The sequence below is a fragment of the Cyclopterus lumpus genome, chromosome 5, assembly GCF_009769545.1.
Source record: "Cyclopterus lumpus isolate fCycLum1 chromosome 5, fCycLum1.pri, whole genome shotgun sequence".
In the NCBI taxonomy this organism is placed as follows: Eukaryota; Metazoa; Chordata; class Actinopteri; order Perciformes; family Cyclopteridae; genus Cyclopterus; species Cyclopterus lumpus.
In genome coordinates this window covers 24911285-24924744 of record NC_046970.1, presented here as the reverse complement: position 1 = coordinate 24924744, position 13460 = coordinate 24911285, and the positions used below count along the sequence as shown (strand labels likewise).

At 46.5% G+C, this 13460-nt stretch overlaps 1 protein-coding gene across 1 annotated transcript in view; it reads left to right on the top strand.

Annotated features, from left to right (window-relative positions):
• The window catches only part of mtss1 (MTSS I-BAR domain containing 1), a 35453-nt gene that overhangs the window by 17036 nt on the left and 4957 nt on the right, over positions 1–13460 (top strand). The window contains 7 exon segments of the mRNA XM_034532100.1: positions 4892–4976; positions 5562–5653; positions 5731–5805; positions 12149–12306; positions 12415–12522; positions 13057–13154; positions 13423–13460. The exon segment at positions 13423–13460 is cut by the window's right edge and continues 41 nt beyond it. Coding sequence (XP_034387991.1) covers positions 4892–4976; positions 5562–5653; positions 5731–5805; positions 12149–12306; positions 12415–12522; positions 13057–13154; positions 13423–13460 — 654 coding nt within the window.

Genomic DNA, 13460 nt, shown 5'->3' with positions numbered 1-13460 from the left:
AGATAAATAACGGGTAAATAACAGGTAAATAACAGATAAATAATGGGCAAATAACAGGTAAATAATGGGTAAATAACGGATAAATAACGGGTAAATAACACGGAAAAGATCAACAGCTTCTGCTGATTCAAAACCTCGACCGTCCTTTTATTATGAATGTAGACGGGCGGGTTCAAATCACTTCCAGGTCCCCGCACACACACACACGCACGCACGCACACACACACACACACACATACACACACACACACGCACACGCACACATTTAAACTCTTTGCGTTAACAAGTCTTGTCAGCGTGCAAAAAACACTTAATTGTTTTCTCCCTGTCAGCACCTCATAACACCGTGTGTGTGTGTGTGTGTGTGTGTGTGTGTGTGTGTGTGTGTGTGTGTGTGTGTGAGAACCAGTCTGGTGCGTTTGTGAGTCTTTGTGGTTGGTTTCCACGGTAATGTTCTCATCTCCCTCTGATCTGAGGCGTGTGTTTTTGGAGATTGTTCCACAGAGCGACAGCCGGGACTCCGGCGATTAGCTCGAAGGCACGTCGGCGGTGAGTCAAGAGACTCCCAAAGTGGGAGGTTCTCTTCCGCGGGAACGAGCCAGAACACATTTTTCCTCCGCCGGATGACATTTGGCTGTCGGTCCTCACCATGTTGTTTTTTTATAACTGATGAACAGAAGTTGCCATATTTGGATTTTGTAGGTTTGACGTAGAGACGCCGTATACGACTCTGGTAGCCTGTCAATCACCGTGTAGCCCCGCCCTCAAGCATCCCCTGCTTTATGGTCTGTTTGACTCTAAATTACCATAATGTACTAAATGAAGACTTGAAACTAGAGATTGAACCATGAACTCATGTTTACAATGTTTACTGAGGGAATACATCAAGAGAAGTAGAGTCATTTATATAGACTTCTATACAACCAGAGGAGTCGCCCCCTGGTGGTCAGGAGAGAATGCAGCTTTAACACATGAAGCATAGACTTCTATACAACCAGAGGAGTCGCCCCCTGGTGGTCAGGAGAGAGAATGCAGCTTTAACACATGAAGCATAGACTTCTATACAACCAGAGGAGTCGCCCCCTGGTGGTCAGGAGAGAGAATGCAGCTTTAACACATGAAGCATAGACTTCTATACAACCAAAGGAGTCGCCCCCTGGTGGTTTGCCTCTCACTGTACACCAGATATCTCATATCTGCAGGCTGTCAGTGGTAATCTTGAATGTTGAGGAATGACTAACTGGCGATTTAAAAAATAAATAAATTAATACAACTCGTCAAGAATCCCGCCACAATCGTCCGATCTCTCTGAAGCGGGTTCCTCTTGTCTCGTTCTCCGGCGGTTCCACCACATGACCTGGTTCTCCCCCCCCCAGGCGACCGGGGAACAGTTGACGTCTTTAGCACCACGAGTTCAGTTCACGGATCACAAGACGAGCTGCGACGGAGATCTCCTCGGGTCAGCTGTGTGTGTGTGTGTGTGAGGGGGGGGGGCTTTGTTGTTGGGGGGGGTTCTGTCATTTTGATCTGATTGGCTCTTTTTGCTCCACCTCAGCAGGTGTGTGTGTGGCTCCACATTTACTGCTTTGTTATTTTTTTATTTTAGTAATGAATTGTGAACTTTTTTTAATGCTGCCATAAACAGGTCACAATTTAACAAGGACTGCAAGTATATACTCTGTAGTCTACTAACTGGCATATTTATTTATTCTGACCATAAAGTGGTTGGTTTGTAATCTTTCCGATAATCGGAGAACCATAATGTTTTTTTTACGGTGGGGGGAGGGGGGGGGGGTCACTTTGAGGGTCCCTTGTGTCTGATTGGTTGGTCCGCTTAATCAAAACAAGGAAGGAAAAAACAACAAAACATTGAAACCGAAAACGTGTCGAGTTCAAGGAGGAGGAGGAGGAGGAAGACGAGGAGGGAGAGGAGGAGGAGGAGGAGGAGGGAAGAGGAGGGAAGACGACGAGGAGGGAGAGGAGGAGGAGGAGGAGGAGGAGGGAGAAGAGGAGGAGGGAAGAGGAGGGAAGACGACGAGGAGGGAGAGGAGGAGGAGGAGGAGGAGGAGGAGGGAGAGGAGGAGGAGGAGGAGGAGGAGGAGGAGGAGGAGGAGGGAGAAGAAATATAAATGAAAACAAGACGAAGCACAATGTACGTTTTGACTCCATGTCTTTGTTTAGGTCACCAATCACACACAGGGGGGAGGGGGGGTAACGGGCATGTTTACCACGGGGGTAACAGGCATGTTTATCACGGGGGTAACGGGCATGTTTACCACGGGGGGGGGGGGGTAACGGGCATGTTTACCACGGGGGGGGGGGTAACGGGCATGTTTATCACGGGGGTAACGGGCATGTTTACCACGGGGGGGGGGGGGTAACGGGCATGTTTACCACGGGGGGGGGGGGGGTAACGGGCATGTTTACCACGGGGGGGGGGGGTAACGGGCATGTTTACCACGGGGGTAACGGGCATGTTTACCACGGGGGGGGGGGGGTAACGGGCATGTTTACCACGGGGGTAACGGGCATGTTTACCACGGGGGGGGGGGTAACGGGCATGTTTACCACGGGGGTAATGGGCATGTTTACCACGGGGGTAACGGGCATGTTTACCACGGGGGTAACGGGCATGTTTACCACGGGGGGGGGGGTAACGGGCATGTTTACCACGGGGGGGGGGGGGTAACGGGCATGTTTACCACGGGGGTAACGGGCATGTTTACCACGGGGGGGGGGGGTAACGGGCATGTTTACCACGGGGGGGGGGGGTAACGGGCATGTTTACCACGGGGGGGGGGGTAACGGGCATGTTTACCACGGGGGTAACGGGCATGTTTACCACGGGGGGGGGGGTAACGGGCATGTTTACCACGGGGGTAATGGGCATGTTTACCACGGGGGTAACGGGCATGTTTACCACGGGGGTAACGGGCATGTTTACCACGGGGGGGGGGGGTAACGGGCATGTTTACCACGGGGGGGGGGGTAACGGGCATGTTTACCACGGGGGTAACGGGCATGTTTACCACGGGGGGGGGGGGTAACGGGCATGTTTACCACGGGGGGGGGGGTAACGGGCATGTTTACCACGGGGGTAATGGGCATGTTTACCACGGGGGTAACGGGCATGTTTACCACGGGGGTAACGGGCATGTTTACCACGGGGGGGGGGGTAACGGGCATGTTTACCACGGGGGGGGGGGTAACGGGCATGTTTACCACGGGGGTAACGGGCATGTTTACCACGGGGGGGGGGGGTGACGGGCATGTTTACCACGGGGGGGGGGGGTAACGGGCATGTTTACCACGGGGGTAACGGGCATGTTTACCACGGGGGGGGGGGTAACGGGCATGTTTACCACGGGGGGGTAACGGGCATGTTTACCACGGGGGGGGGGGGGTAACGGGCATGTTTACCACGGGGGGGGGGGGGGTAACGGGCATGTTTACCACGGGGGGGGGGGGGGGTAGCGCCTCTCGACAAACTCGCTCCCTCAACGAATCCGTCTGATCTTGTCGATTTGCATTTGCATTTTTTTTCCTTCTCCGAAGTCGACTCGAGCTCCGTTGGACGTGTCTGAACACAAAGACGGCGAACGCCTTCAATAAGTGTTAAAACACCTGGCGAGGACACACACGCGCACACACACACACACACACACACACACACACACACACACACACACACACACACAGGCTCTGTCACACGTGTCGTAATTCATGCGCAGTAGAATACTTCATTCTTGCGCGTTTCGCCCTTCAGCCCGAGGATCGGCCGGCGGTTCGATTCCCCGGCTCCCCGTGAGCGGTCACGCCTAGAACGGCGCTGGTCAGATTTGATCACGTGACCAGAAGTTGCATCGACGAGCCGTTCCAACTTATTGTGTTTATGTTGTTTATTATGTTGTTTATTATGTTGTTTATTATGTTATCGTGTCGATGGAGGTAGAAACATGTCGACTGGTTATGGACTTCCTGCTCCACCTTTGACCTTTTGGAGTAATGAGTAGCACCAATGTTGAAGCTGCAGCAATGTTTCAATTAGTTAAAAGCAAGAAAAGATACACACACACACACACACACACACACACACACACACACACTCTAGCTGCATTAGCTTAACGTCGGTGTTCTGCGGTTCTCCGTTCTCGACTTGGATCTCTGAGCTCGCAGCTGCAACAGGGAGGGGAAGGCAAATAAAGTCAACGCACCTCGCCACACCTTAAACGTCTCACCCATGCCTCGTGTGTGTGTGTGTGTGTGTGTGTGTGTGTGTGTGTGTGTGTGTGTGTGTGTGTGTGTGTGTGTGTGTGTGTGTGTGCGTGCGTGCGCACCACCCGCCTTCTGCCACGTTGTGTGGCCGATAATGAATGTTTAGGAAAGGCGGAAGGAAGAGAGGGAAGGATGGAGAGAGGCAGAAGGAGGGTGGATGACGAGGCTTCACTCTGACGTGTGTGTGTGCGTGTGCGTGTGCGTGTGTGATAATAATAATCAGATCTGTGTGTGTCAGATTGTAAAGATGCTGCAATGTGTTTGGTTTAAAAATCTGTGTGTGTGTGTACACATTATGTATCATTTCCTCATTATGTGGCTTTAGTGTGTGTGTGTGTGAAACCTGATGTTGTGACATAAATCTAACGAGGCTGATTGTGAAAGGAGGCGTTCTCCTTCTTACATAATTCACACACACACACACACATATTGTTTCGACACTCGTCATAAGATCTTAATCTCCTAAATAACCGCTTCCTGAAGCAACGGACATTCAGGCGTTTAGTTTTAAATCGTAAAGATTTTAAGCGGCCACTTTATTTTGAGACGTTATTGAGTTTTATTTCATTTTGAAAATGGAACTTGTGTGATTGTTGTTGTTGTTGTTGTTTTCCAGGTGCCACCAAGGAGATCGGCTCGGCGCTGACCAGGATGTGTATGAGACACCGCAGCATCGAGTCCAAACTCAAACTGTTCACAACGTACGACACGCGCACACACACACACACACTCTCTCTCACACACACACACACACACACACACACACACACACACACACACACACACACACACACACGTCATAATTGTTATTTACTAGTCAGGAAGGAGGACAGGTGAAGGTGTGAATGATGTGACGACACCTCTGACAAGCTGAGAACCAGACTGGACGAATTACTGTCAACTGGGAAATGGACACACACACACACACACACACACACACACACACACAGCTTTATTATAATGATAATAATCTCTATCTATTAAGCACCTTTCATGAGATAAACTGCGGCTCAAAGAGCTTCACGGGAGAAACGAATCTAACACTTTACATGAAAGCTGTTTTAATGAGGCGCTCGAATCGTCATGGAAACCCGGAACAAATAAATAAATGTGTTTTTTTTATGCCTCAGGTGACAGGAGGCTCCGTAGGTCGTTTATAAAGCATTTATAAAGCATTTATTGGGCTATTTTTTGAGACGTATTGTGGGTAAAAAAAAATTAACAAATTACCAATAATAATTGATGATAATGAATAATAAAATAAAATTTATTCCTTTTGGTCTCAGGGCTCTCTCAGAAGGCCTCGTCTCGCCGCTGGAGTTAAAGATGGAGGAGTGGAAGAAAGTGGCAAGTCAGCTGGACAAGGACCACGCTAAAGGTGTGTGTGCGCACACACACACACACACACACACACACACACACACACACTTCTGACTCTTGTTGTTTGTCGCTCAGAGTACAAGAAGGCCCGAGCGGACATCAAGAAAAAATCGTCCGACACCATCAAGCTGCAGAAGAAGATGAAGAAAGGTAAGAGGGAGCAGAAGACCCGCCTCCTGTCAGTCACCCCGAGGGGAGGGGAGGGGGAAATAATCCCTCCAGAATAAATGCCGCCTTGCCATGTTTTCTTTTTTCACGTTTTTTTTTAAAGCCGGGGAGGGGAGGCGGCCTCCTCTCTGCCGGGTTCTTAAAGTCATAAACCACCAATGGGGACGCATACTTTAATACAAAATACTCGGCTGTGAATATGACGCTTTTATTGTGAAAGGTGAGAACAGAAGAGAGTGGATGACGTCGCATTATATCGTCATCATATATATATAAATATAAATATAAATCGTTACCGGGTGAGGCCCGCACTGACTTTAAGCTCGTCAGTTGGCATGTTGCCATGGAAACCCAGAAGCCTCCTCCGCCCGCCATTTAAAGGGACAGGCGGACAACAATCGCAATGAAACTTGAGGCCTTTTATACAAATATCTTCTCTGTCTTCCCTCTCAACAAATTCAATACGCAAATACACACACACACACACACACACACACACACACACACACACACACACACAGTCTCAGTGTGGACCCGCCCGTGGTAAACAGAGCGACGTCTGATGTGGGTTTAACGTCTCAGCATGTTTTTCCTTATTCTTTTTCTCACTCTTTCTGTTTCATTAACTTTCTTCTCTCTCTCCGTTCAAATCATCGGGACTTTTTTTAAATTTATTTAATTATTTTATATCACAAACTAAGCCAGTGAACCAGTAGTCGTAATCACAGACACACACGATAACGCCACTTTCCTTGCACCGTGTGTGTGTGTGTGTGTGTGTGTGTGTGTGTGTGTGTGTGTGTGTGTGTGTGATAAGGGCTAAACTGCTGCAGCTGTTTCTTTTCCTGGTAACAGAAGTCTCTTTATTTCTCTGGGCTTTTTTTTTCTTCTTTTTTTCGTGGATTAACTGTGTTGAAAATATAGTTTTCTCTTCAGTCCGAAAGTTTTTAAAATCACACTTCACAAGTTTCTCAAAAAAAAGGCAAACGGTGACATTAAAATACTTAATAATTCCCGTAGAATTACATTGATGGGAATGAGGCGTCTGCAACTCAGTGGAGATGTAAATATATATATATTTAATATATATATTTAATATAAAGGTAAATCAACTTCCCAGTCCGAACACTTCAAAGAAAAAGCACCAAATCCAGCTCACGGGGGCCGAGTGCTGGGAGGCGGGGCTTAAGGAGAACGCTCAACGGGCCTCATGAAGAGTCTCACACTCCACGACGACTGGAAGCTTCATTCATTCATTTATTTAGACTCAATGAATTTGTGCTCTTGTAGTCTCAAGTTTCATCTGTTGGACTGTTCAGAAACGTAGTCGTAGTAACCAGTAAACATCTGGTCCCTAATCCTCATGATGAGGTGTGTGTGTGTGTGTGTGTGTGTGTGTGTGTGTGTGTGTGTGTGCTCTGTCATTATGTGGTGTGTAACCACTTCAGATAGGGAATCTCCAACTGCTCAGTGGGAGATGATGGGAGGAGAGACATGAAGATGCTATTTGTTGTCTTGTTCTTCTTCTTCTTCTTGTTGTTCTTTTTCTTTTTCTTCTTGTTTTGTTCTTTTTCTTGTTCTTCTTTTTGTTCTTGTTCTTCTTCTTGTTTTTCTTTCTTTTTTTTCTTCTTGTTCTTTTTGTTCTTGTTCTTGTTGTTCTTCTTGTTCTTGTTGTTCTTGTTCTTGTTCTTGTTCTTGTTGTTCTTGTTCTTGTTGTTCTTCTTGTTCTTGTTCTTGTTCTTCGTGTTCTTGTTCTTGTTGTTCTTCTTGTTCTTGTTGTTCTTGTTCTTGTTGTTCTTGTTGTTCTTGTTCTTGTTGTTCTTCTTGTTCTTGTTGTTCTTCTTGTTCTTGTTCTTGTTGTTCTTGTTCTTCTTGTTCTTGTTGTTGTTGTTGTTGTTGTTGTTGTTCTTCTTGTTCTTGTTCTTCGTGTTCTTGTTCTTCTTGTTCTTGTTGTTCTTGTTGTTGTTGTTCTTCTTGTTCTTCTTGTTCTTGTTCTTCTTGTTCTTGTTGTTCTTGTTCTTCTTGTTGTTCTTGTTCTTGTTCTTCTTGTTGTTCTTGTTGTTCTTGTTCTTGTTGTTCTTGTTCTTCTTGTTGTTCTTGTTCTTGTTCTTCTTGTTCTTGTTGTTCTTGTTCTTCTTGTTGTTCTTGTTCTTGTTGTTCTTGTTCTTCTTGTTGTTCTTGTTCTTGTTCTTCTTGTTCTTCTTCTTGTTCTTGTTCTTGTTGTTGTTCTTCTTCTTGGTCTTGTTGTTCTCTTCACACAAACACCCTGGTGCCGTTGCTTTTAAAGAAACAAAAACAAGAATGAATCATTATAAGGAAACATTAGATTAATTCAGACTCTTCTTACATATAAATATAAAAATACCTTTTTGAATGCTTGCCGATCAGTTGAAAGCCGGCCCGGTGCCTTCGGTGCATCTTGAGGTTTTACCGGTCGGCGCGGCATCGTTGAAATGAATCTCGCTGTACTTTCATTTTATAACTTTTATTTTTATTTATTTATTTATTTTTTACACCTTCTACCCCAAATTTCCACTTTCTATAAATATAAAAGCTTCGGCGCTGAGTTACTGCCAATAAAACATGCAGTCGGGGTTCAGGCCTCAGTGAAGGACTCGAGTAAACACATCAAAGATGGCGCTGACCTTCTCCGCCATGTGGCTGGAGGAGGAGGAGGAGGAGGAGGGAGAAGAAAAAGAAGGACGTGTGTATAATGATACATAGAAATAAATAAATAAAAGGAAGAGGAGGTGGTCAAAGATGGATGATGTAATTATCTCTTTCTCAAGTGGTTACATGAAGGAACGTGGTGGAGGAGGAGGAGGAGGAGGAGGAAAGGGATGATGTCATCGGGCTCTCCAGTGGAGGAAAGGGAGGAAGAGTTGAGGATGTTGAACAAGGAGACGGAGGAGCTGAAAAGGACGAAGATGTTGAGGCGATGGAAGAGTTTTGGGAAGTTAGAAAAGAGGCAAAAGAACCAAACCACCTGGCCCACCTGTCCGTCCCCGATGATGTCATCAGTGTGTGACGCTGATCGGTCTAGACTGCACTGCCGTTCGGGGAAGTCTTAGTCACCACGGCAACTTTACTATGTGAAGCCAATGCTGAAGTGTCTTAAAACCTGCATTCTCTCTCCTGACCACCAGGGGGCGACTCCTCTGGTTGTATAGAAGTCTATGCTTCATGTGTTAAAGCTGCATTCTCTCTCCTGACCACCAGGGGGCGACTCCTCTGGTTGTATAGAAGTCTACGCTTCATGTGTTAAAGCTGCATTCTCTCTCCTGACCACCAGGGGGCGACTCCTCTGGTTGTATAGAAGTCTACGCTTCATGTGTTAAAGCTGCATTCTCTCTCCTGACCACCAGGGGGCGACTCCTCTGGTTGTATAGAAGTCTATGCTACATGTGTTAAAGCTGCATTCTCTCTCCTGACCACCAGGGGGCGACTCCTCTGGTTGTATAGAAGTCTATGCTTCATGTGTTAAAGCTGCATTCTCTCTCCTGACCACCAGGGGGCGACTCCTCTGGTTGTATAGAAGTCTATGCTTCATGTGTTAAAGCTGCATTCTCTCTCCTGACCACCAGGGGGCGACTCCTCTGGTTGTATAGAAGTCTATGCTACATGTGTTAAAGCTGCATTCTCTCTCCTGACCACCAGGGGGCGACTCCTCTGGTTGTATAGAAGTCTATGCTTCATGTGTTAAAGCTGCATTCTCTCTCCTGACCACCAGGGGGCGACTCCTCTGGTTGTATAGAAGTCTATGCTTCGTGTGTTAAAGCTGCATTCTCTCTCCTGACCACCAGGGGGCGACTCCTCTGGTTGTATAGAAGTCTATGCTTCGTGTGTTAAAGCTGCATTCTCTCTCCTGACCACCAGGGGGCGACTCCTCTGGTTGTATAGAAGTCTATATAAATGACTCTACTTCTCTTGATTTATTCCCTCAGTAAACTTTGTAAACATTAGTTTATGGTCTTAATCTCTAGTTTCAAGTCTTCTTCTCGTCTCTGGAGGCGAATGGAAAATCGCCCGTGAAGGCGCTGACTGTTTGATTGACAGGTCGTCTCACAGTAACTCGTCGGGTTCCGTGTGTCCTTCACTGACATTAAATTGGGATTAAGTTACTTCACACTTTGGCTGACATCACTTCCTGCCGAGTCGGAGGAGCTTCAGATGGAAGCGTTTCGAAACCGCCGCGTGAAGTCGGTTTCTCGATGATTAAAGTTCCAGACGAGTTTGAGGACAAACGCGAGGTGTGTGTGTGTGTCTGTGTGTCTGTGTGTGTGTCTGTGTGTGTGTCTGTGTGTGTGTCTGTGTGTGTGTCTGTGTGTGTGTGTGTGTGTGTGGCCCGTCTGTGAGTTTCCACGGAGGCCGACACTGAGCTCCTGTTGGCAACGTGGACATTATCCTCTGTGCTCTGTCTCTCTCTCACACACACACACATACACACACACACACACACACACACACATACACATACACACACACACACACCTCTGAGTGAACAGGTCGTGTTTGGGTTCAGCTTTATGACACAAAGTCTGCAGTGTGTTTGGATTTCAAAAACTGCTGTTTTCCACTGGTCTCTCTCTCTCTCTCTCTCTCTCTCTCTCTCTCTCTCTGGTCTCTCTCTCTCTGGTCTCTCTCTCTCTCTCTCTCTCTCTCTCTCTCTCTCTCTCTCTCTCTCTCTCTCAGAAATAGTTTTTTGTTTCACTGTTTTGGGAAAAATATCTTTTTAAAATGGAGGTGGAAGAAGTAAAAATTAAATATCAACGTAATGTTTATATTTATTTATTTGGGTAGTTCCTAAACGTCACATTTTATATACTTGTGGTTGTGTGTGTACAAACTTAACATGCGAGCCGTCCACTGAATGTGTTGCCGTGTAAAGTTGAATATTTCTATGAGTTATTTATGAGTACAAGAACCTCATTGAAAGATTTGACCCCTGAGGGGGAACCATGACGGAGGCTTTCCTCCGGCGCTCCTGCTCTTATTTTCTTTTAATACCAGTGGGTGTGTTTCCTCATCTGGGTGGTCTGCAGGTCTGGTGGTTTGAAGCTATGCAGGTCTGAAGCTATGCAGGTCTGAAGCTATGCAGGTCTGAAGGTCTGCAGGTCTGAAGCTCTGAAGCTCTGCAGGTCTGAAGGTTTGCAGGTCTGAAGGTCTGAAGGTCTGAAGGTCTGCAGGTCTGCAGGTCTGCAGGTCTGATGGTCTGCAGGTCTGCAGGTCTGATGGTCTGCAGGTCTGGTGGTTTGAAGCTATGCAGGTCTGAAGGTCTGAAGCTCTGAAGGTCTGCAGGTCTGAAGCTATGCCTCATTTGCATATTTAAAGTAATAATTAAAGAAATAATTTAATTTCAGAAAACTCTTAATACAATAATACTGGTGAAGTTTAATATCAATATCAACTGTTTGTCTGGAGCGACACAATTATCCAATATTCAGTAAAAACCTCTTAATCTAAACAAAACAAAGCACATCTTTAAAATGTAACGCAAATATTTAAACTTTTTAGCACATATTTAAACATTTTAGTAAATATTTAAACATGTTACACATTGAGAGGCGTGTCTTAAGGTGTCATGGTGATGCTTATGAGTCTTATTTTATTTCTGGAGTCGAGACCAAAGAGCCACGACGTGGCTTCAGGTTTTTGGGTTTTGTTTTGTTTCTTTTGGAGCGGCGATCCGGGTTTTAAGAGTTTTTTTTTTTTTTAAATGTGCTGGTCTTGGACGAGGAGGCCGGTCCGGGTCACGTGCCGGCGGCCTGAGTCCAGTAACAAAGAAACGTAGTAAATCACATCGGAGGCTTCGTCATCAAACCAAGAGACAGTTTTCACATAACGATTTCTAACAATCAGAAAACAATTAATCACAAGCTGGAGCTCAGAGGAGGGCGGTGTCGGGAGTGTGGCGCTCTGCTGACCCCTGCTGGCAGGACCGGAGTATCACACCCCGAGTGTGTGTGTGTGTGTGTGTGTGTGTGTGTCGCTCTGCTCCTCAGTGCTGGAAGTCTGGCTTTAAGTAGCAGCTTTATGGGGAGAAACGTAGTGCTGGAGATGTAACACACACACTTTACGCTTCTTTAAATATTATTTTAAATTTTCAGAGGGTTTGTCTGTCCTGTTTTTGTTTGGTTGAAAAAAATAATACTAAAATCTTAACAAAACAAATGTTTATTCAAGAGGTTCATATTTTACGGTCCTCGCACTCGGACGTCTTGACACACAGATCGTCCTCCAGCGTCGGCTCTCAGATTCCTCCTCTTGGATTAATGTGATGTTTAATAATGTGTGTGTGTGTGTGTGTGTGTGTGTGTTCCTGTAGGGAAGGACGAGGTGCGCTGCCAGCTGGACAACGCGCTGCAGGACGTCAACGTGCGCTACGCCGTCCTGGAGGAGACGGAGAAGAGAGCCGTGTGCAGAGCGCTCGTAGAGGAGAGAGCGCGTTACTGCGGCTTCGTCGGCATGATGAAGCCCGTACTGGTGAGTGTGTGTGTGTGTGTGTGTGTGTGCGTGTGCGTGTCAGCCTTTAAAGCCTGTTTAACCAGGATGATTGTGTGTGTGTGTGTGTGTGTGTGTGTGTGTGTGTAGGACCATGAGATCAACATGCTGGGTGAGGTGACTCACCTGCAGACCATTCTGGAAGATCTGACCAACCTCACCGCTGAGCCCAATAAACTCCCACCAGCCAGCGAGCAGGTACCTTCCTCTTCCTCTGACACTTCCTGACACTTCCTCTGACACTTCCTCTTCCTGACACTTCTCTTCCTCTGACACTTCCTCTGACACATCTCTTCCTGACACTTCCTGACACTTCTCTTCCTCTGACACTTCCTGACACTTCCTCTGACACATCTCTTCCTCTGACACTTCCTGACACTTCCTCTGACACTTCTCTTCCTCTGACACTTCCTGACACTTCCTGACACTTCCTCTGACACTTCTCTTCCTCTTACACTTCCTGACACTTCCTGACACTTCCTCTGACACATCTCTTCCTCTGACACTTCTCTTCCTCTGACACTTCCTCTGACACTTCTCTTCCTCTGACACTTCCTGACACTTCCTCTGACACTTCCTGACACTTCCTCTGACACATCTCTTCCTCTGACACTTCCTGACACTTCCTGACACTTCCTGACACTTCCTCTGACACTTCTCTTCCTCACTTCCTCTTCCTCTAGTTCTAGAAGAACACGTTTATTCACGTTGTTTTCTCTGTTGTGTTCTCAGGTGATTTTGGACCTGAAAGGTTCTGACTTCAACTACAGCTATCAGACTCCTCCAGCGTCCCCCAGTAACACTCTGTCGAGGAAGAGCAGCATCAGCAGGTAACACACACACACACACACACACACACACCGGATGACGTCACACTACGTTTTCTTTCTTCTCAACTAAATGACGACAAAAAAACGTTGAACTGTAAAGTTAAGAACACTCTGTGATCGTTGTGCTCGGTGTGTATTTTGTGTGGTTCTTTATTTTATTTTGAAAATCAAGATCACATCTGTTGGTCCTTTTTTTTAATCTTAAAATAAATATATATATATATATAGATATATATTCTTTTTTAAATATTTCTGTATGTTTTCGCAGTAACTACCAGTCTGGATCAGTGAGACACGTTCCCTCCT